Source organism: Penicillium expansum (assembly GCF_000769745.1).
Source record: "Penicillium expansum strain MD-8 chromosome Unknown contig48, whole genome shotgun sequence".
In the NCBI taxonomy this organism is placed as follows: domain Eukaryota; kingdom Fungi; phylum Ascomycota; class Eurotiomycetes; order Eurotiales; family Aspergillaceae; genus Penicillium; species Penicillium expansum.
Window position 1 is genome coordinate 131,746 of NW_015971175.1, and position 26,889 is coordinate 158,634.

Consider the following 26,889-nt stretch of genomic DNA (forward strand, 5'->3'; position numbering starts at 1 on the left):
GTGATCTTGTCATATTTATGGGCGATTAGAATAGTTGGCCGCGGCCTCGCAATCTCCTTTTACTTGATCTTTCCAAAAGCCATTTCAGATGTCTTTTTTTTCACAGATATCTTGCGCCCCTTCTCAGTTTCATAGATAGCCCGCATAAAAAGGCGGAGAAAAGCCTCATTTTGTGAGATCGACTTTTTTATGTATAATCTTTGAATATAGCATGTTCCAAAATGTTGATACGAGCAAATTATCTCTTCACAAATATGTAATCAAATATTCACAATTGCTTCGAGCCACATGTCAAAATATGTTCAGCCATAGTAATCAGCCAACCCAGTGTCGGTCCCAGCCTGCAGCACCAACACACTACCGTAAATCTTACTCTCAGGCTGTACCATTGCAGTACCGACAGCTCCCAGAGCCCGGCGGGTATCATGGCCAATACTGTCCTCCGAAAGACCCAGCTCAATCTCAGAAGAGATACTACGACGACCAACGATGACAATGTTGTTTGCCTTGTTGGATGTGTGGTTAAGTTCTTCACGCACAGAAACGACAGCCAGTTGAACTGCGTCGGTAATAGTCTCGTTGGCACCTGGTTGGTGGAAGACGATGCGCTCTTGGAGTTCCTCTGGCACTGAATCACGGAGTGTCTCGAAGAAGACCATATCGGATTGAGAGCTGGACGCGGGGAGCGCACTTGAGGTCGAGGCAGAAACTGCAGTCGACGCGCCTGTTTTGGCGCTGTCACTACCCAGTCCGCCAATTTGAATCACAGTCGCAGTGACTTGGTCATTATGAGCGAGCTGCATGACCAGGCGAAGAGCGAAGCGGTCGTCATCACCTCCAAAGAATGGGAGAACAATGTGGTGGGAGCGGCTGCCGGTTGGCTGGCGAGCGAAGATGGAGCCTTGAAGGCTCAGACCGCTGGCGGTGCGTGAGATCACAGGTCGCTTTGATGAGGCCGAGGCTGGGCTGTATTCAATTAAGATGCCTACATGGCCGGTGACACGCTCTAGGATATCAGAAACAAAGCTTGTGTAGGCGCCGTTGGAGAAACGATTCGCGTCGTCGATCTCCAGTCCGTTGTGGTGGTCGGCTAGTGTTCCAGTCTCGCTCCAGGGGAGAAGGAGCATATCTGCAGTGTCCTGCTGCGCCATGCCGATGACGGTGTCTGCGTAAGAGTGCTCAGGGACAACAGATACACCAGCCATGAGCGAGAGATCATGCCAGTCTCCGAAGGCGCGGAAGGTATTGACCACCGGATCCCACAGCGCGTGCTCGCCCGCAGCAGCAACCTTCATGACACTGGAATCACGGTCGGTCAGTTCCATTAGCCTAACACCGTGCACCTTAAGTGTGGTATTTTCCTCCTCTTCTGGGGTAATTGGGTCTTCAACAGTTTGCTCGGTTTGCTTTGGCATCTTTGCTGGGTGAATGCGTGATGACACAGATGCACGTCGCTTTGGGCTGAGGAGGGCTGCTACAGTACAGACACCTGAAAGACCATCGAGACGAAGATAGACGAGGAGCTTGCGTACTGGGACGGTCTTCAACTGACCCTTGGCAAGGGCGACGCTGTCATTGCGGTCATCGCGCTGGACAGGGTTGCCTTCCCAGTCAATTTCCCCGCGTCTCCATCGCTCAACCTTGACCTGGTACCATCTCGGATACAGCCAGGTGGTTAATGGAGTGGTAAGGAATGTGGTGACCAAGGCCATCACGACGAAGATTGTAAACGTGCGAGTGCTCAAAATCTTGGCTTGGAGGCCAATGTTCTGTGATGTTGAATTAGCCAACATTCTCAATCGGGGAACGTCGACTAGTATTAATACTTACCAGCACAATTAATTCCACCAAACCCTTACAACTCATCAGCACACCGATCGAAAAGCTTTCACGCCACAAAAGGCCACAGAGCCGTGACGCAACAGCACCTCCGGTGACCTTGGCAATGAAGGCGATGGCAATTACACCAACCACGTAACCCCAGACGATTCCAGAGTCAAGAAGGCCCAGGTTGGTACTCAGACCGGACAGGGTGAAATAAAGTGGCAGGAAAATGACAGCGACCAAGTCCTCAACTTTCTCGGTGATTTTGATGGCAAAGCCACCTTCGTGCGGGCAGATCAAGCCGATCACAAAGCCTCCAAAAATGGCGTGAACACCAATAACCTGCGTGAAGAAGGCCGAGGCCAGAGCAATGAGCAATGTCAGGGCGACCACCGACTGGCTGGGTCCTTTTTGCAAGCTACCCGTTTTCTCGAGGAAGCGAAGGAACAGCGGGCGGAAAGCGAAAGTCAAAAAGAGCATATAGGCGACGCAGACTAGCAGCACGTACAGAGCCGTGATGCCACTGCCCGCGTTGACAAGAGCGACACACAATGCAAGGAGGATCCAGCCCACCACATCATTACCAACCCCGGCGGATAGCACGATAACACCGACCCGGGTTGAGAGCAGCTTCAGTTCAGTGAGGATACGACACAGCACGGGGAAGGCCGTGATGGCCATGGCGATACCGATGAACAGCAGGTAGGTACCAAAGGCGATGGGTTTAGTACCAGGGTCGTCATGGAACTCATGATAAAGGCCATATGAGATGGCACAACCCAACCCGAAGGGCAAGACCATGCCTGCGGCAGATACGCTCAAAGCGACCCGCCAATTACTGATCAGGAAGCGCAGGTCGGTCTCAAGACCGACCAAGAAAAGAAAGAGTACCAGGCCCAGATTAGCGACTACATTGAGGCTAGGAATGCTAGCGGTCGGGAAAATGGCGTCGGTAAATCCGGGGATGCGACCCATCACCGATGGGCCCAGAACAATTCCCCCGATCACCTCTGCGATCACTCGGGGCTGACGAAGCTTCGAGAGGGGCCAGTGGATCAAGCGGCATAGCACAATAATTATAACGGCCTGTTTGTTAGTTTTTGTTACATTTCTGTTTTCTCAGATAGCGAGATAGTTACCTGGATAATAAACAATACTAGTGGGTTCTTGGAGTCATAATGGGTTGGGTTGCCACCTTCGAGGATGCCACCCTGCGGGCTGACCACGTTAGTGCTGTTGGCCGTAGCCGTAGTGGTCGCGTTGGCGGTTGCCATGCTGGATGATGTCCAGCTTAAGCAGAGAGAAGAGGCAAAGGGGGGGAGTTTTGTAAGTCAAGCTGGAGAGATAAATGAAAGTGAGAGTCTGCGCTAATACGAGGGGGCCAATAAGATTTGAAGTGCCATGGATCCTTTTAACGGCTTGGCTTCGCTCATCTCAAATTGGATTGGCCAAACACTTACCCTCTTACCCCGTTACCTAGTGACTTAGTTAAAAGGTAAAAGGATTGAATGATTCCCAGGGTTAAATCACAAGCCATTCTTTGGGCTTCTCTTGGGGAGAAACCCGCATGCGGCCAAACATATCTACTACATTCCTCCATACTACCTAGGCATATATTGTATTACATTCTGAAACTACTAATAAAGTACATATGTATATGCATCTGTATCAATAATCTCCGCTTTTTTTTTAAGTTCCCACGTGGTGATGTTGACAGCTCGGGCCTTTCTAGACGAGGCAGATGATCTACCCCAGATTGCCTAGGTACATACACCTATGTACACATATATACCTACTAAATATAGCCTTGCCTTGAAATAAACATACTTACGTATAGTAAAATCAATTATACCTAGGTAATCTCTATAGATTACAAAGGGGTATAGCGCTCAGGTCGCACCCATTTGATGCCTGGATGCCTGAATGCTCAATGCCTGAATGCCTGAAAGTCCAAATGCAGTTAGCAAGGCTGAATATAGGCCGCCTTCGACACCTCTCTGTACAGAACCCTGATAGTGACATATGTTGTATACGTTTTCATAGACCGAGTATTCTGTGATGTATACACCTTCATCTCATTTTCTAACAGATACATGCTTGGAAAAATACACGACAACCTCCACAGATATTTAAACAAAAAAAGCAACTCCGCCCAAACAGTCTTTTGGGGGCTAAACCTGTGGACTTACTGGTTATCTGGAAATTGATTGAATATTCTTTTTCGCGTATAAATATTGTGAAACCAATATTCTGTCTTGTATGTAGTTTGCCGCTGTGTGCTCTGTATTGCTTTATATTTTGAGCTTGCCCACAGAGAATATATATATAGCCTGCCATTCCCACTACGTTTGTTGTTCTTAAATCCCTGAATGTCTCTCGCTTTGCTTTAGAGATCTCTTGAAAAGTAGTAAAAAATAAATTGGGAAGACTCAGTTCTCGCATGAGGTCTACTGACGCTCTTAATTGCGTTATGCTATCTTATGATAAGACTGCTTTTCAGATGGGTAGCATGTTGAGAATGAACATGTTCAACTATCGGTAAATCGAAATGTATGGAAGTAGCAGTCCAGGCTCTTTCGCTAAGGTAACCCTCTCTGTAATAGTCTATATTGCCCCATAAGCCCTCATTAGATCATCAAGGTGGAAGCCTCCAGGGCTATCGCCTTCTATTCGACACGCTCCACTATGAATACTCCCGGCCCCCATTCGCTAGATAAGCCCTAAGTTGTAGACTAGAGCTAAACTGGTATGGATTGATAAAGCAACTCTGTGACTATATCGCTCACTAACATCCTACTTCTGTTTTCTCCCCAACACAATTCTCTCTATTCTACGAGCATATCACTCGCTTCGCTTTTTGGTCTTTTTTGGTCCTTTTTTTCCCCAAAGGGCTTCGGCATCATTTATCACCGCCTCACGTAGATAACCATGTCTCCCAAACCTGGCCGCCTTGTTTCCATTCTCCGTCTATGGGGCATGATCTGGTTCTCTATTTGCCGTAAGCCTTTGTCGCCCAAACAATTTTCACAACTCCACTAACCATCCCCCCACTACAGTCCACTGGAAAGCTTTGACACAAGCGGTTCGTCGAGACGGTCTCGCAGCACTTGGCCGCCCACGACAAATTCGAGATGCTGCTTCGGCAAAGTTGTTCAGTATAACCTGTAACCTAGCCCACTCACCATTTATTCCATTACTCAACTCGTGTACAGAGTAGACTGACCGTCATACGCAGCTAGCAATTTTATCGCGTACGAAGACACAACTATTGTTCCCTCGCTCGTACAAGCCGCTGGTGGCATTATCCTCGAACTGGGCCCTGGGCCAGGCAATCAGATTCATCGTTATGATACCTCTCTTGTCAAACATATCTATGGCATTGAACCTAATCCCCAATTCAAAGACGTCATACATGCCAAGTTGGACAAGCATAACCTGCGGGATAAGTATAAGGTTATAGCTTGTGGGGTTGAAGATAGCGATGTTCTGAGAGAAGAGGGAATCACCGAGGGAAGCTTGGATACCGTGTTATGCATCCAGGTCCTGTGTGCCGTAAAGGATCCGAAGAACGTGATGAAGGAGGTTTGGAAGCTACTCAAGCCTGGAGGCAAATTTATATTCTGGGAACATAGATCGAGTAGAAACCGTTTAACGACTGCAGCGCAAGGTATGTCTGTCTCTTGTCGGCCTTTCTTCTTCTTTTCCGGGCGACGGGCTAATATGAGGAAACCTTAGCTTGCTGCAATCCTGCCTGGAGCACGTTTGTCGGATGTCATTTGACCCGGAATGTGTTGGCCGACATTATCAACGGTGGAGAGTGGGAAAACCCACACGAGATCGAAGAGCCTGAAGAACCGTTTAGTTTGCTGCCTAGGATTCAGGGTATACTTATCAAGAAGGCTTGACTAGACCCTAACTAAAGCGCAGCCATTCGGAATCCCCTTATCCAGTGCTAAACATTCTTCTACATGCAAGTTTGAAGTGCAATTTGATTTAACGACGCCTTGTTGCTCTGAAAATTCATGTGTACTAAGCTATAGTCAATACATTCCCCTGGCGAAATAGAAGATTTCGAAAATATTTGCTCCTATCACCAATGTAGCCTTGGATTTAAGGTGTCCGGGAATTGTGCCGCGAATTGATCGCTCATTTATGACTTTCCATATTAACAATCATGGATATTAGTATTGTGGGTAAGCCTCATACCTTCTGATGCCTTTGGCGCAAGACTGTTGGATTACGATACTCTAATTATGTGGTACCAATCAGATTTATCTTTCGAAGTACAATACAATGAAATGATAAGATGATGGGATCTATCTTAATCTAAATGAATTCAGTCTATCTAGGATCTAAAGAATCACAGCAATGCAAACCAACTGTAGAATAGCAAAGGAAAACCGAGATACAACTCTTGAAAGGGAAACCAATGACCTTCTACCAATCACCTCATAGTTAGGCAAATAGCTGTAGAGCCACTTAATCAATAAATGGCGAGCCGGGGGAGAGTGACCCTTGCGAAGAGCCTCTCGTAGAAGTTGAGCCACGCGGAGTGCCGGAAAATTGAGACTCACCCCGAATGAGAGACCGACGTGGTGTCTGAAGCAATCTAGCCATATTCCGTGCTAACGGACTCAAATACGGCTGGAAAGTCGGCACAGGCGATGCTCTTTCTGATGGTGTCGCATCTGAGCTGTCATTTCCTGCGGGGTCCACAGAATCCTTGTTTTCCAAGCCATGGGTCATCATCCGAGCCCGTCGAGCAATGATAGCGCGAGCAGGAACAGAGTGCAGAATCAAGTACTCATTGTAAAGGTCTTGGTACGTTGTCTGTGCCACGCCCACCTGTAGGGTGTGAGCCACTTCACCAGCGCGGTACACGTACCCATGACCAAGACGACTAGTTTCGATCTCCAAGATTTGGGCACCTTCTCCATACAAGCGCCATTTGCGACACATCCAGTCTTCGGCCTGAGCCTTGCTGGCAAAAGTTGAGATAAACATGGTGTCGCTGTTAGTTTTGTAGTCATTGATATGATACTGGACGGCGAGCGCGAATTCCTCTGTGTTCTCGGTAAAAGTTTGCGCGTCAGACGCAACTAGCCCAGCTTCAATATCATTTGTGAAGGATTTGTCATGCTGCACACGGTAGAGACGCTCCGGGATTTGGGTTCGGGGGATGCAGAATTCGTCCATTTTGGCTGGGTTGAGACTGATTAGAAGTGTAGGATGAAAAAGACTGATGAATACAGCAGCATACGGAGGAGGAAATAGCTGGTCTATATAGACCATCTGAGACACAAACCAAATAATTTCGTTGGATTTCACACACTAGGAAAAACAATCAAAGATATTCAGCATTAATGAATGAGACATAATGTTTTTGAGACGGGTGAACATTCTACACCGGGGTGGGGTGTCTCATCTGAAGAGAAACAATGTTGAGCCAACATTTTGTTGTTAAACGGCCTCCTCTCTAACTTCAAGACAAAGAAAAGCATCAAAGATCAGTATCTGCCAATCTTACATGTTGTGAATGAACAAAAGCAAAAGAAGGAGATGAGACGTTTGATTATATAAACAAGGCCATGCCTTCTATCGGCATCTATGTATAAACGAGCCAGGTATAAAAATATGCAGTAATTGTACAAGAACAAAGATCTCATATGCAGAGACGAAGAAGACCAATGAAACACCAAGCAAAATGCAAAACTTCGTAACACCATCCACCACCAGAGTCAATCAAGCCTTCTTTGTCTTAGCCTTGGAGCTTCGCACCCTGAAGAGGTAATAGAGCGTGATAGCAGCAAAGACGTTGAAAATGAAATAGCACCAGAAGATTCCGTAGTTTCTCCAGCGATCACCCCACTCAATCTTCCTCGCAGAAAGGTACTGATCGGCCGAGCTGAGAGAGCAGTACTCACAACCGGATGTAGCATTGTAATTGGCAAGCTTCCCGGGCGCAGACGCAAGGTACTTTTCCATATACTGGAAGCAGGTCTGACCAGCAGGCGGATCGAAGACACTCATCTCCGCCTTATTGCACTCAACCGGGCGGCCATGGAGCGCCGTAGCCCCGATACCGCCGATGTAGTAGGTGAACGGCGAGACGCGGTACATGAAGATCCAGAAGCGGGGGAGATCATCGGGTGGCTGCATTACACCGTTGAAGATGAAGGAAAGACCGAACATCAGCGTGGCAAGCAGGGCTGCGAGTGCAGGCTCTGGGATTGCGCAGACGACTAGCTGTGCCATGCTTGCGGCGTAGATGTAAAATTGTACGATGAAGAGCATGATCAGGGAGCGGCGCTCGGAGTCTTGGTCGGCGCCGAAGACGGCCCAGTAGAAGCAGGCCCAGGAACAGATTCCGAGGCAGATTTGGAAGGGGACTTCGACGAGCATCTGGGATAGGATGAAGACCTTCCAGGAATAGATGCGGGATGGGCGTTCGCGGACCTCGTAGAGGGAGCGCTGGACGACAAATTTGGGCATGATCTGGTTGACAAGGGTGTTGAAAATTGTGCACAGCAGGAAGATACTGAAAAGCACGTTTTGGAAGCCTTGTTGGCTGTTGTCTGCTTTCCAGAATGAGAAGCCAATGAATAAACCAGACACAATGCCCAAAATGAACTTGGAGTAGACGTATTCTGGCTGACGGTAGTACTGTTGGAAGACTCTTGCAAGAACATAGTATAGCTGGCTGCTGAGTGGCATGGCGAACTCGGAGTCGTCATCGACATCATCAGACTCGTCCAGGCATGGTTGTTGAACAGACGGCTTGCGGGCGTGATGAAGTCGTTCGACCTCAGCAAGTACCTCTTCGTACTCTGGGCTCTTGTTCCAGGCTTCAACCCAGTCTATTGGGCAAGAATCACCGGCAACCATCTCCAGTATGTATTCGGCGGGGTTCTCGAGTTGCTCACATGGACGAGCACCATTGTGCTCGAAGTATTTCAGAAGAGTGGAGGATTGGCTTCCGATATCACCAAAATACACTGTTTTTCCTCCCTTTGCAAGGAAAAGCAATCGATCGAAGGTTTGGAACAACTGCGCGCTAGGTTGGTGGATTGTCGCGAGGACAGCCTGGCCGTGATCTGCAAGTCTTCTGAGGAACTGACAAATAGTCCAAGAGCTTTGGGAGTCGAGACCGCTAGTAGGTTCGTCGAGGAAGATAAGCAGGGTAGGCTTTGCAGCAAGTTCGACACCAATGCTAAGCAGCTTCCTTTGCTCGACGTTTAGACCCTCTCCCAGGCTTCCCACGACCGCTTCGGCGAAATCTTCCATGCCCAAGATTTGGATGACTTGTTCCACGTACTCATACTTCTCTTGCTTGGTAACCTTTTGGGGCTGACGAAGCATAGCACTGAAACGCAAAGCTTCTCTCACAGTTGTGCTGTCAAGATGAAGATCTTGCTGTTGTACGTATCCGGTCCGACGGGGGAAGTTGGCCGCAAGGCCCTTGCCGTTCACGAAGATATCACCAGAGACAACACCAATGGAGACTCTCTGTGCAAGAACATCAAGAAGTGTTGTCTTTCCAGCTCCAGAAACACCCATCAAGGCAGTCAGGCTACCAGGTTTGACCCAGCCATTGACATTGTCCAAGAGTCGTCGGGTGCCCTCCTTCACGGGGATGTCGTAGTTGAGAGAGTTCCATGAGAGAATGTCCTTTTGCTCGGGCAGACGGATAGTGTCACTAGTTTTCTGCAGCTCGAGCTTATTGACCTCCTCGACTCCAAGCTCGATACTGTGACCTTCCTGCAAATATTTGGGTGCATGTCCGGGGCGGAAGACCAAGGCCTCGGCCTTTGACTTGTCATCAGTGAGATACTCTGTGGCGGCCAAGTAGAGCGCGTTGAGAGCGATCAAAAAGGCGATGAGAATTCCATAGTTCCGCCACAGGTGAGAGTGCTTGTACTCGTAGTTCTTCTCAATGAAAGCATCCCCAGATACAGTTCGTTGACCGGCGACCGCACCGACAGTGGAGCAAATGAAGGACGTGCCAGTTCCATAACTTGGGATGAATGCGGAACAGTCGAATGTTCGACCATGGAATTCATTGGCCACGAGGGCTTCGAAGGTATAGTAGATCGGGTTGATCCAACGGATCCAGGAAAGCCACGGATGCATGTACGGCTGCGGCAGAGTAAACCCAGTATAAACGACAATGCAGAGCACAAGCACACCAGCAATCGCCATAGCCTGACCCACAGATTTAGTCAATGCACCGACACTGCGGAACAGACCAGACATGGTTAGAACTGCAGTGAGCAAGAATAGGTAATGGGTGAAGAAAGCTCCCGCTTCGCGGCGCAGGTTTGCCATGAAGTAGAGGACTACTGTGAAGATTGAGATTCGTACGATCTTGATCGGTAGATCAACGACGATACTGGCTAGTGCTTCAGTGAATGGGTGGACAAAGGCGTAACCAGCTTGCTTTTCGACAACAGGGCGCTGAGCATAGAGTTGAAGAATTTCGTTGATCGTAAGTAGAGCGTTCATAAGCACAGCAAAGTACATCACTGCACCCTTTTGGAAGAAGTAACTGGGCGAGTCTGGAGTATTGTAAAAAATGGATCCGATGATCAGAGATAGAACGATCTGAACAATGACAGGTGCCATTGCTGTTGGGAGATCTTGGAGCATTCGCTGGTAGGCTCTGTGCATGCAAAGGCGCACTTGCATAGGGATGGAGAGCAGGAAAGGGCTGCGAGATCGAGTGTGGCGGGCTTGCCGCTCTTCGTGGCTTTCCATGAGCCTTTTTGCGTCGTCTCCATTTGGTGGATGCTCACTTTCGAACTTGGAAATATCCTTGTGCAAAAGCTGATACTCCGGGCTCTTTTTCCAATGCTCGGAAAACTCCTTCGCTGTGCGGGGAACCTTGTTCTCCATGCCAGGCCGAGCCGTGCGTTCTGCTGGGTTAGTGATAGCAGTCAAGAAGTCACCGCTGACTTGGCGCTCGGGTCTCTCCCAGCCCATGTCTTCGAAATAGGATGCTGCACGCTCTCTGGATCCGTAGTAGATCTGGTATCCCTCGTATAGAAGGACCACCTTGTCAAAAAGATCATACATTGACTGCGATGCTTGGTAGGCTGCAATGGCATGGCAGGATTGTCCCATATCGGCTGCGAGACGCAGCGAGCTCACAAATTTCAGAGCGGATGCGGCATCCAGACCACGGGTGCTGTTGTCCCATGCTCCGATGCGACAGCGAGCCAGAAACATCTCGGCAATACTGACTCGCTTTCTCTCGCCTCCACTAACACCACGTACAAAGTCGTTGCCTACCTTGGTGTTGTAGGTGTGAGACAATCCAAAGACGGACAGGACCACCTGAGTGATTGTCTCAACGTATTCATTGCGGGTCACACCCTCCAGACGTTGTTGGGGTGCACGAGCATGGGCGGCGAATGTAAGGGTCTGGCCCACGGTCAAGTGGGGGAAATGTAGGTCGACCTCCTTGTTGTATGCAACCTCTCCTCGGTGATGTTTGATCATATGGTCAAATGCAACTCCTTTGTAGTGAAGTATACTTTCAGGCTCCACTGTCAACCCTCCAAGGTGTCCGCAGATAGTCTTCAGGAATGTCGTACATCCACTACCGGGTCGACCGAGGACAAGAAGGAGTTCTCCCCCCTGAAGTAAGCCATCGAAGCTGCGAAGGATTTGTCTTGGTGGTGAGATCCGTCCGGTCAAAGCTCTTGTCGCAGCTCGGAAGGGCACTTTCAAACTGGAAGTGAGGGTTTCCTGGTATTGTAGAGCGGAGCCGGAGCCGCTGATGGATAGATTGGAGAAGACCACGCCTTGGTGGGGGATATCAATGCCTGAATCGTTGGCTTGGTCCAAGACCATTTGCGCCCATCGGCGATGATCAAATAGAGGGTTGGTGGGATCAAGGTGGGGGGCGAGACCGTCTTTCTTGCTCGCCGATTTTGAAAGTTGTTGGCCAAGTTTGCTAGAGGCAATGCGAGTCAAGGTCTGTTGTTCTCGCTCCTCTAATACAGTTGCAGTTCGCACCGTGATTGGAGCGAACTCGGGCTCATCATAGTCCTTCTCCATGTCGAGTGGACTAGTGTGTGTAATTTCGTAGAAGTCTGATCTCTTGGAACAGACAGGCGAACCCAGCCCTTTTAATCAAAATCATTTTATCGGGGCACGGACAACGAAGCCACCGGAGTTGTCCATCTTTCATCGGGGTGGAGGCTTTCCGATGTATAACGGAGGAACGGACTCCGCTTCACCGACCGAAATCCTTTACCTAGGTATTTTAGTGGGCCTAAGAACTTCCAAGGTTATTATTAACTAGGATTGTTAGGATTAACAACTTTTGTTTTAATCTGATAATCATGCATATTTCAAAAATTTATATATTGAGAAATACAATACTATATGGACATCAAATTTCCGCGAGTATGTACCCCATTCCTTCACATCACTCCGTTTAGGATCCCTATTTTTACTCTGTACCATTATTTAGATATGGGTGCCTAGTCCGTTTTATACGAGTTTTACGTCAAATATTGGGCCCACGTAGATCCACACGGACTCTACCGCATATATCCCCGACTCCTTGTCCGACCCCGAGCTGGAGGTATCGGTGATTAGGGCGATTTCCCCTATCTCCATAGCCTAGCCCCGTGGTCTTTTTGGTCTTTTTTGCAAGGTTTGCACATCTGTATTTATGGCCTTGGGCCTCAGGAATTAGACCACTTTTATTAGATCACTTTCTTAAGAATAAGTACAGGATATGTGTAACGTGCTCTAAAGGCTCTATCAAATCCTACTCCCCGTCGGTTTAACTCTGAGAACGTTGGAGCTCCCGAGTTATCTCTGCCCATATATATTGAGGGGAATAGGAACCATATTACGGAGTACTCGGCACATACATCCGTTCCTGCAACGCTAGAGAACATATCTCAGGTAGATCAGAACAAGAAAGAACGGTTTTTGCTCAGAGTAAGATTATCCTCAGGGAAGAAATGGTCCAATTTAGTTACACCCAAACGGTAGCCCAGGAGAATGTAGCTCACTTAAGTGGTAAAAACATGATAACTAAATATTGGTATTTTTAGTGGACAAAGCGAAATTTGAGGCTCATTTTAGTTAGGTGGACCCGTCTCAGCCCTAGAACCTATTTATGGGACATTGGCACCGCTTAGCTCAATCTCCTCCTGCTCTTGCTGTGTCCATCCCTTCGGTGGTGCCTGCACCTCATAGTTCCAACCAAAAGTATCCTCGATAGTTCCCGATTGTATACCACGAAGCGTCTGCAGCAACTTAACGCAAACCTCACCACCCTCCTTTTGAGCCCCGCAACGGTACTCAAATTTATCACCACGGGACTGCATCGTAATGCTACCTACAGGCACCAACGCCGCTGCCGTACCAGCAGCAATAACCTCATCGAACTCGCGCAGCTCCTCGTAAGCAACCCGCCTCTTCTCCACCCGGTAGCCCAACGTGCGCGCAATTTCCAGCACCGACGCCGCCGTAACGGAGTCGATCGCATTCTGGCTATCCGGCTGGATCACAGTGATCTGATCTCCGTCGCGCTTCACTCCAATGAAAGCAGAAGTCGAGAACTCATCGACCTCACTGCGAGTCGCACTATCCAAATGAAGGGTAATTCCAAAACCCTCCCGCCGCGCCCGGTCACTGTGCCGCAACACTGGCGCATAATTTCCACCAACCTTAGCAGCACCGGTTCCATGCGGTGCACAGCGATCAAAATCTTCCAAGATCAGTGCTTCAACCGCAGTAGCCCCGTGGTATACGCCAGTTGGCATAGCAAATACAGCTAACGTGTACCCATCCGGTGGACTCAGCCCTAACTGTGCAGAGGAGCCAAAAAGCATGGGCCGGACATACATCGCGGCGCCGGAGTCATGGGGCGGGACATACTCGGCGTTTGCACCGACTGCTAACCGCACGCATTCGATGAACAAGTCCTTCGGAACGGGCGGGATGGAGACTACTTCAGCGGAGTACTGCATGCGCTTGGCGTTGCGGTCGGGGCGAAAGATGGTTATCTTGTCATTGGCTGGGTGGCGGAAGGCTTTAAGGCCTTCGTAGACTTGCTGACCGTAGTTCAAGCCCGGCGCCATCCCGTGTATTGGTAGGAAGGGTGAGGCGACGAATTGCGGTGCGGACCATTTATTCTCACCGCTATTGGAGAAGTGGATTTCGACATGGCCGTTGCCTGGGATGAATGAGAACCTACTATCACTTACTAAGGAACTATTACTTACCATCCCGGACTTTAAAGCCCAGGTTATTCCAATCGAGTGCAATGGGTGGCGGGGGGAACATGAAGAATTGATGAAGAAGTGTGGAGATGCTAATCCCCGCGGGGGGCCAAGGCTAATTTATATGGGAGTTTTAAGGTTTCCAAGGCTTTTGCTGACTATGCTGACTAGTACTCGTCAACATCATAACTTAGGTGTTGGACTGGTAGGTCGCTGTAGCTTTGCATCTGTTGGCTGCGTCCAAACGCCGTCACTAGACACACTTTCAGTTTGCCTGGGACCTCATGCTGCGAGAACTTCTGGTACATGTCCGCGATGTTCTCGAATTCATCCACATACGTGAACATCCACGCCGTATCAAGCTTGCCTTGCACCACCAGATCCATCAAAAACGGATAATACTGCACCTGGTAAGCTATCAATTCAAACCGGAAGAAGAAAAAAAAGCAATTCACCTTTTGCGGCCACGTTTGACCCCCCCGCACTGTTAGCGCTTTCTGCATCAAAGGCCCAATCGGGAAATCATGTGTCATGAAGAAGAAATCCCCAACCAATGCCAAATTACCACCCTTACGGGTTGCCTTGATCATCGCCGATAGTGTATCACTACTATCCTTCTCAAGCCCAATCGCCCTCATAGCTGGATACTCAGTTTTCGGCGAACTACGGAACCCACTAGCCTCAATAGACCGATCAAGACCATGGTCCTGAATTGATAGAATGTACTCAGCCACATCAGGATGAGCATCCACATCGACAGGAGTCATGCCGAAGTCCTCAGCGATCCGAAGTCGCTGTGGATCCTTATCCATGGCATACACCTTCCTAGCTCCACGGAGCTTCGCCAGTCGCTGTGTAGCAAGGCCAATCGGTCCACAACCCCATACACCCACCACATCGCCTTGCTGCATGTCAGCCAACTCCAGCGCATGCCAAGCGGTGGTCACGACGTTCGTCAGGCCAAGTAATTTCCGCGCATCGATATGCTCCGGCGCCCTGACACATGATAAGTCCGCATGCGGCACACGGCAGTACTCCGCCTGGTCCCCTGGATACCCGCCACACAGCCGGCTGTACCCCAGCTTCCCGCTGAGTCTGTGGCCGTACGCGGCTTCCATTTCCTTGGATGGGTTTGTGTTGTCACAAAGCGAATACTCCTGTCGCTGGCAATAGCTGCAGGTGCCACACGAGATGACAGGTAGGATGATGACCCGGTCTCCGGAATTGAGGGTTTTGACATCCGGCCCGACTTCTTCTACAATGCCGATTGCCTCTTGGCCGAGAATGTCGCCTTTTTCCATTGCGTCTTTGAGCTCGCCTTCGTACAGGTGGATGTCTGAACCGGAGATCGTGCAGTGGGTGATTTGGACAATGGCGTCGCCGGGGTCTGTGATCTTCGGCTTGGGTACGATTCCCACTTCTACTTCTCGTGTGCCCATCCACTGTGCTGCCTTCATCATTTTGGTAGGGTGCGGCGTGTATGCCGTGCTGCGTTACATTAGAGTGAGGCTGGCTGTGTGCGGTGGCAACACTTACCTGGGCATTACGGCCGCCATGGTCGGGAGTAGTTGTGGATCACCAACGTAAAATAACAGTTGGAATGAGTATTGAGGTAAATGATCGACTAAATGTTGATGTTGCCGATGTATGATTGTTTGCTTCAATTGTTGAAGATTGAGCTATGCCAAAATTGGAGCAATGGCAAAATAATATCAAGATGATGCCATCAGAATAGAATCACCCCATAATCGAGTGGCTAGAAAGCCATAGAATTGCCTTGAATAGTCATCGGATTTATCGATCCTATGGTTTTTCAGAACGAATATCCGAGCCGGAACTCAAGGCCGGCTATGGCTATGATCACGCAACGGCTGAGGCACACATGCAACCACTAGCGTAGAATCGATATTTATACACTTTACTTTGTACGGAGTACAAAAGTACTAATTCAACATCCAGCATTCCAATATAGGAGTTACTAGTAGGTGTTTATGTCCTCAACTGGGTTCAACCACAATATTTGAGATGAAGATTACATTTTGTGTTCAGCGTTGGTTCAATATCATACATACACTGGTGAAAACAATGTACAGGGCTATTTCAATGTTGGCAGGGGTAACAAAACAATGCGTCATATGCATGGAAAACAATAGGATATCTTAAAAAGCAAAACGTGCATCTTAATTGGGTCGTTGAGACCAGGGCTTGCGCAGTTTGACCGACTGGCCATCGGGCATAATGTCGCCCGACTCACTGTCGCTGTCATCACTGCTGGAGTCGGACTCAGACTCAGACTCGGACTCGGACTCAGACTCACCGGAGCTGGGCACTTCGTACACATCACCGCGGGGAGCTGGGGCGGACTTTGGCTCAGGTCGTAGTTTAACATCCATTTCCTTTTTTTTGCTGTCCAGCAACTCCTTAAGGGTTGGTTTTAATTTTTTTGCGACAGGTTCCCGAGGGGTGGACTTTTGTGCTTCCACCCTTTGTTCACAGACTTTCAGATCTTCGCGCAAGGCTTCAAGTCTGACGCGGAGCGGCTTTCGCTTGGCGTATTCCAGCCTGGAGCTGGACAATCTCTGCAAGATCTTCTGCATCTCAGTTAAAATGAGCGTAAGCTGGGGATCATAGTTTTCCCGAAGCTTGTGCTCGATTTCGGCCCTCTCCACGGTTTCCTTGTCCCTTCGTGCTTTCTCGTCCTCCTTGGCCTTTGCCTTCGCTTTCTTTTCGACTTCAACTTCCTGGGTCAACTGGTCGATATCGAAGCCGGGCGGGTATACCACCTGAGAACTGGACGGTGTTGCCTGAGCATCTTCGGAAGTGGATATGGATGTTTGATTATTGACCTTGGTCTTAGGCGTGGCTTTGCTAGATGTGGAGGTCGAACGTGTTCCCAGAGTAGATTTGACAGCGGTGGGCGTCTGCTGAGTGACCTTGGCCTTGGATGTGGCCTTTCGTGGGGTGGCGCTCGAAGGAGTACCCTTGGTAGTGGATTTGCTAATCGCAGTATTGCGCGGGGTGGAGCGTGGAGCGGGATCCAAGCTAGAAGCAAGATTCTCTCCCTCGGCGAAAGACACAGATCGCCTCTCCGTTGCCGGGGAATCCTTGGCACGGATAGCCGATTGCAGCGTTTTCGTTCTCTCAATTGCTGGGGTCTGTTTGTTAACAGAAGTAAAAGTATGCCCAACGGCAACAGTCACGTTGCTACTTGGGAAAAGCGGTCCGCCAAAAGAATTCTGGGTGGACGTTACGTCAGATTCTTGCGAAGGATCCAGCCTGACGGGTTGCTTGCTAGGAGGGCTCTGTGTGATCCCCAGGCCAATTCCAAATTGAGGAGGCTTGGGGGGTGCTTCATTCTCCTCTCGAACACTAGCTTGTCGGGCTGGGCTCGAGAAAGAAGGTGCACGGATTCGTCTGCGCATTGGACTCGTTTGGGCACCTGGTGACTTTGACATAGACTGTCGAGCCTGTCCAGAGCGCACAACGACCACAGGCACAGACCGAGGAGGGGTGGATGGGGGCCGAGTGGAGGGGTGAGCCTGTCCTTGGCGAGCTTCTTTAACCGACGTGGGCTCTTCAGAGGCCTGCTTTCGCTTGCGTGATTGAGTCTCAAGGGTTGCACCGTTGGTTTTCGACATCGAAAGATCCGACTGTTCTGAGGACCGGGAGCTCCTCGTTACTTTAGGCTCTGCCATCTGTACATCGCCCTCTAGATCAATTCGAGGAGTGATGGGCTCATCCTTGGGCGCATTCTCTTCGCTGGCATCAGAGTCTGATTCAGACTCAGACTCAGACTCAGATTCAGATTCAGAGTCGGTCTGGTCTCCTGTTTCCCTTTGATCCTGCTCGGCGTTCTTCTTCTCCGCTTCAACCTCTTCATCCTCACTGTCGCTTTCCTCCTCGCTCGACGACTCACTGGAGATCCCGATTACCGTTTCTGCTTGCTTTTTCTGCGGGGGTTGGGATACAATCTGAGCCACTGCCGCCAGATGTCCTTGTCCCTTAACTCCATTTGTCATACCCGGCTTGAATGGTATTTTCACGATACGACGCGGAGCAGACTCCTGCTCCATGTCGCTGGAGCTCGCAGTAGCTTCCTCAGTAGATTGCGTCGGTTGGTGGGGAATGAGAGGGTTTGGCGCAGACGACATAGGTGGAGATTCAGCGTCATCGGGCATTTGCGTAATTGTCCGATGAGCTGTACTACTCGCAATGGGTAGCTTTACGAGCTTTTGCGGCTGAGGCTGCGGTTCCGGTGAGCTGGCAGCTTCAGATGCAGGTGTAGGTTGGGATCTGGCGCTGGATGCTCGTCGCTCGGCTGGTGATGGAGACTCGCCGAGCTCCTCACTTTCACGCCTGAGAGGCGGCGTCCCAGCAATGGTAGGGCCTGTGAACTTCGCTGGTGGGGAAGCGGTGACGTGATTGTGATTATAGATTTCCACAGAAGAAACAGGTAAATCGCGATGGCGGTGCTCAACTGGTGACTTCTGAGCTGAGACATGAGGGTCATTATTGGTATGCTGAGGCGATTCAGGCGAATGTTCCCATTGAACATGAGATTGAGAGAGAGATCGAGAGTGACTACGCGGCGATTGGGCGCTGCTCTCCTCGTCTTCTTCCTGAATCGCAGGAAATTGAGTTTCCATGGCTTGCTTTTTATCCTTCATGGCACGCTTGCGCTCGTAGGCAACAATAGCGGCATCCCAATCCTGATCGACAGAGGGGAATCGCTCGGGGGCAGCGGCGGTAGGCTTCTGAAGAACGCGAACGGAGCCACGCTGGTCAAGGCCATCGGTGCGAGCCTTTCCATAGTCAACCCAGACATCGGCAACAGTCAGGTCGGGATAAAGATCGAGGTCCTCCTTCGTATCGTCGAGGATTTTCTTAATTGAAAGCGGTCTATCAACCAACGGAGTTAGCAATTGGAGTTCGGCAAACCGGATAAGTTTCTCATCTATCAAGTATGTGAACACTCACTCTAGCTCTGGGTGGAGCTTTGCCCAATGTTCTTGGATCATGCCCGCAAGTCCGCCAAGGGAAACCTCTTCGGGGTGTTCAAGGACAAGCAAGAAGACACCGGGTTTCTTCAACGTCGTTGAGACTGCAGATCCCTGGCTAGAGTCATCGTTGGTAGCCTTTCGCGCGCCGAGGAAGGTCCTGCCCCAGCCGGAGCTTGAGCTCGAGCTCAGCTGCTCCCGCGGGAAGACCTTGATTGAAAGTCGCAGGAACACCATTACGTCAAACGTGAAAATAAGTAGTGGAGGCGCATACAGCCGATGGTTTTGATTGGAGCAATGGCGCGTGGGGGAGGGAAGTTGAAGTGACGGTAGCTGCTAGTAAAAACTGGCAAAGCTGGCGTGGAACGGTAATTAATGCTAGGGAGCAAACTAACAAAGATGAATTGATCAGAGACACATGACCTCTCAAAGAGACAAGGTGCCAAACACCAAATGGAATGGTGCAGGGTGAATGGGTGGGAGGGCAAAGAAAAAAAAGATGCGGAGGGAATCAGAACGCGGAAGAAACTGGCGCGAAGTAATCACGTCGGCGATCCACTTTATCTGTCTATAAGACACATCTGCTAATTTAAGTGAGAAGAACAAGAAAATAAATTATCTGTGCTACTGCGTTATTACCTTGGATCCTATACATGTGGAGTGATATTCTAAAGTTACGGGTTCCTGGGAAATGCCATACAACGCAGATGCACTACGTATATCCATAGACCACGTAAATAGTATACAGATAAGATAAATTCTTGAAGTATGTTTATATATGATTTCTAAAGGAAATCCCTGGGCGAAGGATTATTCTGGAGGCACAAAGTACCTCCGGAAGCGATCATTGCGAGTCAACCCCAGCTCAACAACAACCGCATGACAGCTCATCAACAAGCTTGGGAACCTGTATGTCCAGAAATTGAGATATCCTTCAGGCAAGCCGCCAATATTTTCCTTAAGATGATCAGGCATATCATTGTAATGATTGCGCTTGTTGCGAAGAGCCCTCAAGAGATCTAGCATCCGTGCCCCAGTGTACTTGCGCTGCTTGCCGAGATTGTCTTTAAAGTCCCGCGGCAATGAGCGCAGGAAATCCATTTCAGGACCCATCACTCGCTCAGCCACTGATTCCAGGCAAAGCAGCGAGTCTGATGGAGGGTCACGGGGCTCGAATTCGAAGTGGTCAGAGACATCGCAGAGGAACGTGAGACGGTCTGATGGGGGCCAGAAGAACGGGTGCATCAACACAGCGCTTGCGTCAGGACTAGAAATTCATGTTAGTAAGTTGAATCTGTTTTCGGAAAGAAGAATGCTTACCGTTGGCGAGGGTCTAAAGATAGCATTGAGCGGATTAAATCATCCGCCTCGAAAGCGTAGTCGCCTAGGCGGTTTAATTCCTCCAAATCGAATTGGCCCTTGACGATGTTTGCTTCGCGCATAAATTTGCCATTCTTATCGAATGGGTGACTGCCACGGGTTAAGACGTAGTAGAACACACAACCCAATGAGAAGATGTCAATGGCCCTAGTGGCGCGGCGGTTTGTCTGTGGGTCCACCACAGCAGGCTCCGAGGACTCGGTGTGCTGGGATGCGAGGGACATAGGACCGTCATCGTCCACTAGGAGTTCTGGAGCACGCCAGCCCGAAGTTCCAGCGGCGTGGGCAGTGGTTGCCCGGAACGAGCTTTGGTTGTCTTCAAGTTTCTTGCACAGGCCGAAATCCGAGATAAGGAGCCGCAATGACCGTGAAACAGTCCGGCCACGCGGCATAGCCACAAGAATGTTCTGCGGTTTCAAATCACGATGGACGATTTTCAAAGAGTGCAGGTAACGGACACCCTGGGTGATCTGCCGCAGTACATCGGGCAGATCTAAGCCAGTTTGGACTAGTTCCGGGTAGCTAGCGGGGCGCTCAATCACATCCTGAAGAGACGCTGGACAAAGCTCGAGGCCAATATACAAGAACCCAGTGGCTTGCTCACGGCAAAAGTATCGGATCACGTTATGATGGTCATCACTTTCCTGCAATAGGCCCACCTCGTGCGATGCAATGTCATAGAATTCCATCAACATACGCTTGACCGCGACGTCTCTTCCATCGAACGAACCGCGGTAGACCACGGTTCCATGGCTGCCATGCCCAAGCACAACATCAGTGAAAACCCGAAGCCGGCCGATGCGAACAACGCCATCCATCTCCATGATCTCGTTCGAAACCGTCCGGACCATCGGAACATCGTGCTCATGTCGAGGCTGTGGGGCAAGGCCATTGGCCTGCTCCACGGCCTGATCGGCCCCCTCAGGGCTATCACCCTCACTGCCAGGCTTCTTGCGACGGCGGTGTGACTTTCCTCCTCGAGAACCACGAGCGCGGGGCTTTTTCTTTGGCTTTCCAGCCTCGTCGGCGTCCTCGTCCTCAGGGCCACGTGACGGCTCACGAATCTGTACCCGCGGGGTGGAGTCTGGAGTGTAGTCTCGCGAGGCACGTGGGGTGGATGCACCCTCCGGTGACGCATCATCCAAGTCTAAACTGACTGTGACGCTAGGGACCTGTTGAGTTGGTGTGGAGGAACGATTGATATCCGGGGCACTGTCGACAACAGGGGTGGAAGGGGTCGATAAAGAAGGCTTATCACTTGAGTTTATGATATTCTTGATGTCCAATTTTTGCTTGGCCAAATCGCGAAGGTGGTGCGAGTTGAAGTAGATGAATGTGCAAATGAACAGTAAAATCAATGTCACGACAATATCCAAAGCGTTGTCCCAGCTCTTGCGGATGATGGCGCTATTTCGTAATGCGGGAGGCAAAGCCAGCTCGGAAGGACTGCGAAGGATATCCCGGGGTTTGTCATTTGAGAGTTCAGAGGTAGATGACCCGGCGATTCTAGGAATGTGTGGACGGATGATACGAGGGCCAGTGAGAGAGTGAACACCGGCTAACGCATTCCGCTGCTGACGCGCACTCAGACTCATAAGTGCTTGCCCCCGGCGGAAGAAGTCTTTGTCATAGCACTGCGCCATGGGAGCGCGGCCCGTGGCCAGGGGATATGTTTCCTCCGAGAAGGCATACCAGCCCCCTGCCTCAGTGCAATCGATGAACACACGCATATCCCTGTCATCGTCAAGAGATCCATAATCTGGATCCGGTGGCTGAAGAGGTTGTGAGAGCAGGACTAGCGGGGTTGAAGCATCTGGTGCATCTTTGTTGGCAGGACGAACCACGTCAAAAACTCGCGCCACGGGTGATGAAAAGCGCTGGGTATAGCGAGGCCGATCCATCCGTGAGTGATCGAATCCCAGCACAACGCCATCATGCATGCTGTAGATGTGGCTTTCATCCATCGTCCGGTAGTACTGGCTCTGTAGGTCCATATCACGGTTGTTCGGTGCCCACTCGGAGTATTTCAAGGTGCAAATTGGATCTCCGGTCTCGGTGTTTTGTATGGCGACGGCATATTCAACCCGACCAAGAACCAAAGTGCCAGATGTCGACTCGCACTCATCGGAGTCTGGATCTTCTCCATTCACCTTCCGACATTCCGGTGCAGCGGTAATCGGACCACGAGAACTAAACACCCGCAGAATGCTGCCAGTCCGGGCGTCAATGGTATACAATGTAGTTTCTTTCCGGGCGGTATAGGTTACAGCAGGCTCGGTGCCGGAATAGGGGGTTTCGTCAACAAGCTGCTTCACAGTTAAGCCGAGCTTTTGCAAGCCGGCATCTGGGGCGGGGCTGTAGATATAAAGGCTGCCATCTTGGCTCGGTTCGACGATCCATAAAAAGTCGTCTTCAGGCTCTGTATCGTCAAAACTGGAACGATTCGCTCGGTGGTAGATGCTTTCGACCACAGGACTACTCGGGACCTCCAGGGCCCAGCGAGCAGTCCCGGTCTTGCGATCACGGGCGTGAATGGTTCCGTCGACGGTCGCCAGCAGCACAAAATCCTCAACCTCCCAGTCCTGCAAGGACCGCGCGTGAAGCTGCGAAGCCAAACCCGCAGCAGTGCTGCTGGCTTGGACAGGAGGGGCTCGAACGGCGCGGCCGGAGCCTGCCAGAGCCAGAGTAGCAAGGGCGCTCGCATCGTTGGGTTTCACGATGGGTGGTGCGACTAAATGGGCCGCATGTTGTTTTGATGACTCTTGTGCTAGTGGCACAGAGAGACGAGAGATGGGGTCATGGGTATCTGACTGCTGCAGCGGAGCAACCAGAGCTGGGAGAAGGAGGAGTGCGACACTGGCGGGGAGTGTCGAACGGACGCCCGGCAGCCGCCACCGCATCGTGGAGCTGTCAGCACAAAGATTGAAGGGTAGGTAGACGATCGAGGGAGTGAAGGAGGTAGCGGAGGGCGTCGCATAGGCCGATGCTGAAATGGACAAAGGTTTAACGGTTCGAGTGAAAGTGTGGAGCGAGTCGAGAATCCGGGAAGCGGATCATCCCCAAACCCACAAATGTTCAAAATGGAGATGATGGCAAATTCAACAGTAGTCTAATAATAATGCACGATGAAGAGATGGAGAGAATGATACAATGTCAGAATGCAATGAAGAGACGAAAGGAGGGAGAGATGAGCACATCTGCAGGCAGATAGATTGTGTGTAATACACGTGTACATTACAGGCCGTGGTCAGTTTTTCACGCCTCCACAGCTGTATCAGTAAGGTACGGTACTTGAGTCCACGCACGCCTTCGGTCTACACTAAATACAGCGTAGGCTAGAACAATAAGAACATTCGAGAGTGTCTTACTTATTTATCCCCTGATCCCCTTAATATACATTGGTGTCTGCATACTCTATACAGACTAATAGATACTATGTGCTTGGAGAGAAGTAACTCACCTATGGATTTACCTCTCTGGTTTACACTCATACGGAGTAGTCATTCTTGGACATTCCCAAGGTCTCTGGTCACACCATGGTGGATTGATCATTTTAAACGAGTCTTTCACAACAGTGGATCTTTCAATGCTGATCATGAAGATTGAACCCCCATCCTTTCAGGAGTGGGTCAGGTGCCCTGCCCAGCGTCAGGGGTTAAGACCAATCAAAGGGCGAGATAACATCCTACGTTACTACATTGAGAGGTCTCAATGAAAAGAAGAGAAAAAAAAAATAGAATCCATTATCACCAAGGTTTTAATAAAAAAAGAACTATGTAGATCAAAGTAGCACATCCAACGCCGCAACCCCGTCCTCGTGCAGTACACGCCGGAAGTGTCAGTGAAGGGAAGGGGGGAAAAAAGAGTAAAAGGGAAACACAAGAAAAATCAAGATAGATACAGGTGTAGAAGGATGTGGGGAGAAAAGGAGTATAAAACAAAAAAAAGGATCACGTATAATCCTAAGAAAGATGAAGAGATATGAAACGGGAGATGACCTTAACCGCCGCGGATCATCCAGGTCACAGCAATAGCCCAGCCGCTGACAAAGATGACGGTCAAGACGCCTGCACCTGCACGGTCACCGGTACCGATGGTGTTTAATACAGGGACATTATTGTCCGACGTATTAGTACCGGCGGTCGGATTACTCTTCGAGGTTCCACCCGATGACAAAGTCAATGGCGCCTTGTTCTTGAAGGGAATCAAATTGGCAGACAGGACACCCAGCACAGCCATCTGTTGCTCCAGACCTTTGGTACCATCCCAAGCGGCTTGCTTGTACCAGCGAATACCACAGTGCGAGCCATCATCACCACCCGAGCATTGCTTTGCAGCGGCCTGGGCCGAGGTTTTCAGCTGGGGGAAGATCAGGTCGTAGGTACCGGGGACGATTGTAGTCAGCATTCCGAGCCAGTTGGAGAAATAGGCCTTGAAGGTGATCTGGTTGCGATCGCAGTTACCGCCGCCTTCACAGGTGATATCCGATAAAATTTGGCCAGCGGCTCCATCAAATCCCGTGGTCGGATAGAACTGTTGGGAGGTCTTGATGAGACCCTCGATACCCTCCTTCCATTTCGTTTCAGTGCCATTAGTCTAGTCCGCAGTTAGTATCAACCATCATTCGCAACAGGACAGAAGGACATACGTAGTTGTGCATGTAGGCAGCACCACTGATATAGGTGGCATAGTTGTAGGTCCATTGGAAATCGCCATGATCCGTACACTGCGTGCCGCAGGTGGTGGTGTCTGCGATGTTCCAGTTCTTTTGCTTGAGCAGCGGGGTAGTAGCGCTCCAATCCCAAATGCGCTCGGCCCAGTCGGCATACGTCTTGTTTCCGGTGTAAAGGGCGAGGCGGGCCGAAAGTTGAAACAGTCCTCCGTTTGAAATAGCGTTCTTCGTCAGGTAGCCGTCCTGGTACGGCCAAATCTGCCAGCGCATACCACCGTGGCAGCTGCTGGTATCCCAGCGGGGATATTGGGTGTTGAAGACACCCTGTGCGAGGGATACCCAAGAAGGCTCCCCATCTCTTTCGGGGTAGTTAAATTCCGCGGCGGTAATAGCAGCGAGACCCCAAAAGACTTGATCGTCGTTGCCCAGATACTGACTGTAGTTACTGGGGAAGAAATTGTCGTCGCCCTTCTGAAAGTACATTCCTTCCTGAACGGCGTCGTTAAACTGGGTATCACCGCTCACGAACCAGTATAGAATGAGGGTCATGAACATGGAACCGCCCTCCCACCAAGTGCCATCGAATTTACCGGGAATATTCTTGGATTCGCGAGAGTTGTAGTAGTCCATCATGGTAGTAGCGACCGTTTTAGCCGCGCTTTTGAGGGAGCCTGAAAGAAACACTGAATTAGCTAACGAATGCGATAGAGAGGGGAGGGGGAGGGTCGTACTCTCGTCATCGATGTTCAACTCGATAGCGAGGGCACCCTGGACGGCGAACGCGCCGCCCAGCAGAGTGGCTAGCCACTTGGACAAAATCATATGTGGGATCTCAAACGAGCGTAAGGGCCAGCGGCATAAGGGAGTTGGATAAAGGGAATAGAAAGTGTGGAGAGAAGATAAAGGTGAGGGTGGCTAAGGAAAAGATGACGGGGGTCTGGGGGTAACCGGCAAGAATACCGGGGGGTTACAGTCCCTGGTACAGTGGGCTGTCTCCGTCTAAGAATGTTGAGCTAATTTAGCGCATCAACGTTCTTGCTACTATGATTATTCTAGACATTCGATATTTTCTATATCTTGCATCCACATATTTGTTCTTCCCCTATTACAATAGGAGTATTGAGTTGCTTGCTAGATTGCTAGACCATTACCTTTAAAAAAAAATAAAGCGATGACGGTTAGACTCAGTTCCTGGCGGCAAATTTGGCCCTGCAGAAGGGAAATGAAACATCGGCATAGCACTGAGACACCCCTTGATATCTGCATTGATCTTAGTATAAATTCTATCAAACCTACAGAGTACCAGGTACATCATATATTGTCCAGGCAATGCCGATCTGGTCTGTTGCCCACTTATGACCCCACGGGATAGGAATGTGATCGTCCTGTCAGAATCCAATAACATATGATAGATGTGCCGTGTACTCCGTACAGTATAGCTGATACTATATTTACTCGGGCAAGAATAATAACTATACATGATCAAAAACCACATATGGAGTACCTCGAATACATACATCTATCCTGCTGCCTTGGCTATGCCTTGGCTACGCTAAGCTTTCAAAATCCTTGGGCGACCGCTTCCGGTAGTCTTCCGCTTTGGGAGGGGTTTGTGCCTTATTGATCAGGTATTCAGGGTCTGTCATACTCCAGTCACCACATTTGGCCTTTGTGTCCTAGACATATGTTACAAGGCAAATCGACAATTTCTGTGAAATATTGCCGCAGAAGGCGTATGGATACTAGGGGTGTTTCCATGTTGTTCATTTAA

General features: G+C 50.0%; 7 protein-coding genes across 7 annotated transcripts; all 7 read right to left on the reverse strand.

Annotated features, from left to right (window-relative positions):
• Positions 1–302: 302 nt before the first annotated feature.
• Positions 303–3,098, reverse strand: PEX2_017810 (Kha1p; the record flags this gene model as incomplete). The annotated part of the gene is made up of 3 exons (XM_016739056.1): positions 303–1,769; positions 1,831–2,910; positions 2,964–3,098. The coding sequence occupies 3 exons, from the start codon at positions 3,096–3,098 to the stop codon at positions 303–305; spliced, it is 2,682 nt and encodes an 893-aa protein (XP_016602943.1).
• A 3,205-nt stretch (positions 3,099–6,303) lies between these two features.
• PEX2_017820 (uncharacterized protein) lies at positions 6,304–7,020 on the reverse strand (the record flags this gene model as incomplete). The annotated part of the gene is made up of 1 exon (XM_016739057.1): positions 6,304–7,020. The coding sequence occupies one exon, from the start codon at positions 7,018–7,020 to the stop codon at positions 6,304–6,306; it is 717 nt and encodes a 238-aa protein (XP_016602944.1).
• A 546-nt stretch (positions 7,021–7,566) lies between these two features.
• PEX2_017830 (CDR ABC transporter) lies at positions 7,567–11,883 on the reverse strand (the record flags this gene model as incomplete). Its single annotated transcript, XM_016739058.1, has 1 exon — positions 7,567–11,883. One exon carries the CDS (start codon positions 11,881–11,883, stop codon positions 7,567–7,569), a length of 4,317 nt encoding a protein of 1,438 aa, XP_016602945.1.
• A 1,076-nt stretch (positions 11,884–12,959) lies between these two features.
• On the reverse strand, positions 12,960–15,625 carry PEX2_017840 (Branched-chain amino acid aminotransferase II; the record flags this gene model as incomplete). Its single annotated transcript, XM_016739059.1, has 4 exons — positions 12,960–14,023; positions 14,073–14,184; positions 14,333–15,557; positions 15,606–15,625. The coding sequence occupies 4 exons, from the start codon at positions 15,623–15,625 to the stop codon at positions 12,960–12,962; spliced, it is 2,421 nt and encodes an 806-aa protein (XP_016602946.1).
• Positions 15,626–16,249: 624 nt separating this feature from the next.
• On the reverse strand, positions 16,250–19,303 carry PEX2_017850 (uncharacterized protein; the record flags this gene model as incomplete). Its single annotated transcript, XM_016739060.1, has 2 exons — positions 16,250–18,968; positions 19,047–19,303. 2 exons carry the CDS (start codon positions 19,301–19,303, stop codon positions 16,250–16,252), a joined length of 2,976 nt encoding a protein of 991 aa, XP_016602947.1.
• A 573-nt stretch (positions 19,304–19,876) lies between these two features.
• Positions 19,877–23,346, reverse strand: ireA (bifunctional endoribonuclease/protein kinase IRE1; the record flags this gene model as incomplete). Its single annotated transcript, XM_016739061.1, has 2 exons — positions 19,877–20,333; positions 20,387–23,346. 2 exons carry the CDS (start codon positions 23,344–23,346, stop codon positions 19,877–19,879), a joined length of 3,417 nt encoding a protein of 1,138 aa, XP_016602948.1.
• A 1,099-nt stretch (positions 23,347–24,445) lies between these two features.
• On the reverse strand, positions 24,446–25,940 carry PEX2_017870 (glycoside hydrolase family 76 protein; the record flags this gene model as incomplete). Its single annotated transcript, XM_016739062.1, has 2 exons — positions 24,446–25,042; positions 25,095–25,940. The coding sequence occupies 2 exons, from the start codon at positions 25,938–25,940 to the stop codon at positions 24,446–24,448; spliced, it is 1,443 nt and encodes a 480-aa protein (XP_016602949.1).
• Between the last annotated feature and the right edge of the window lie 949 nt (positions 25,941–26,889).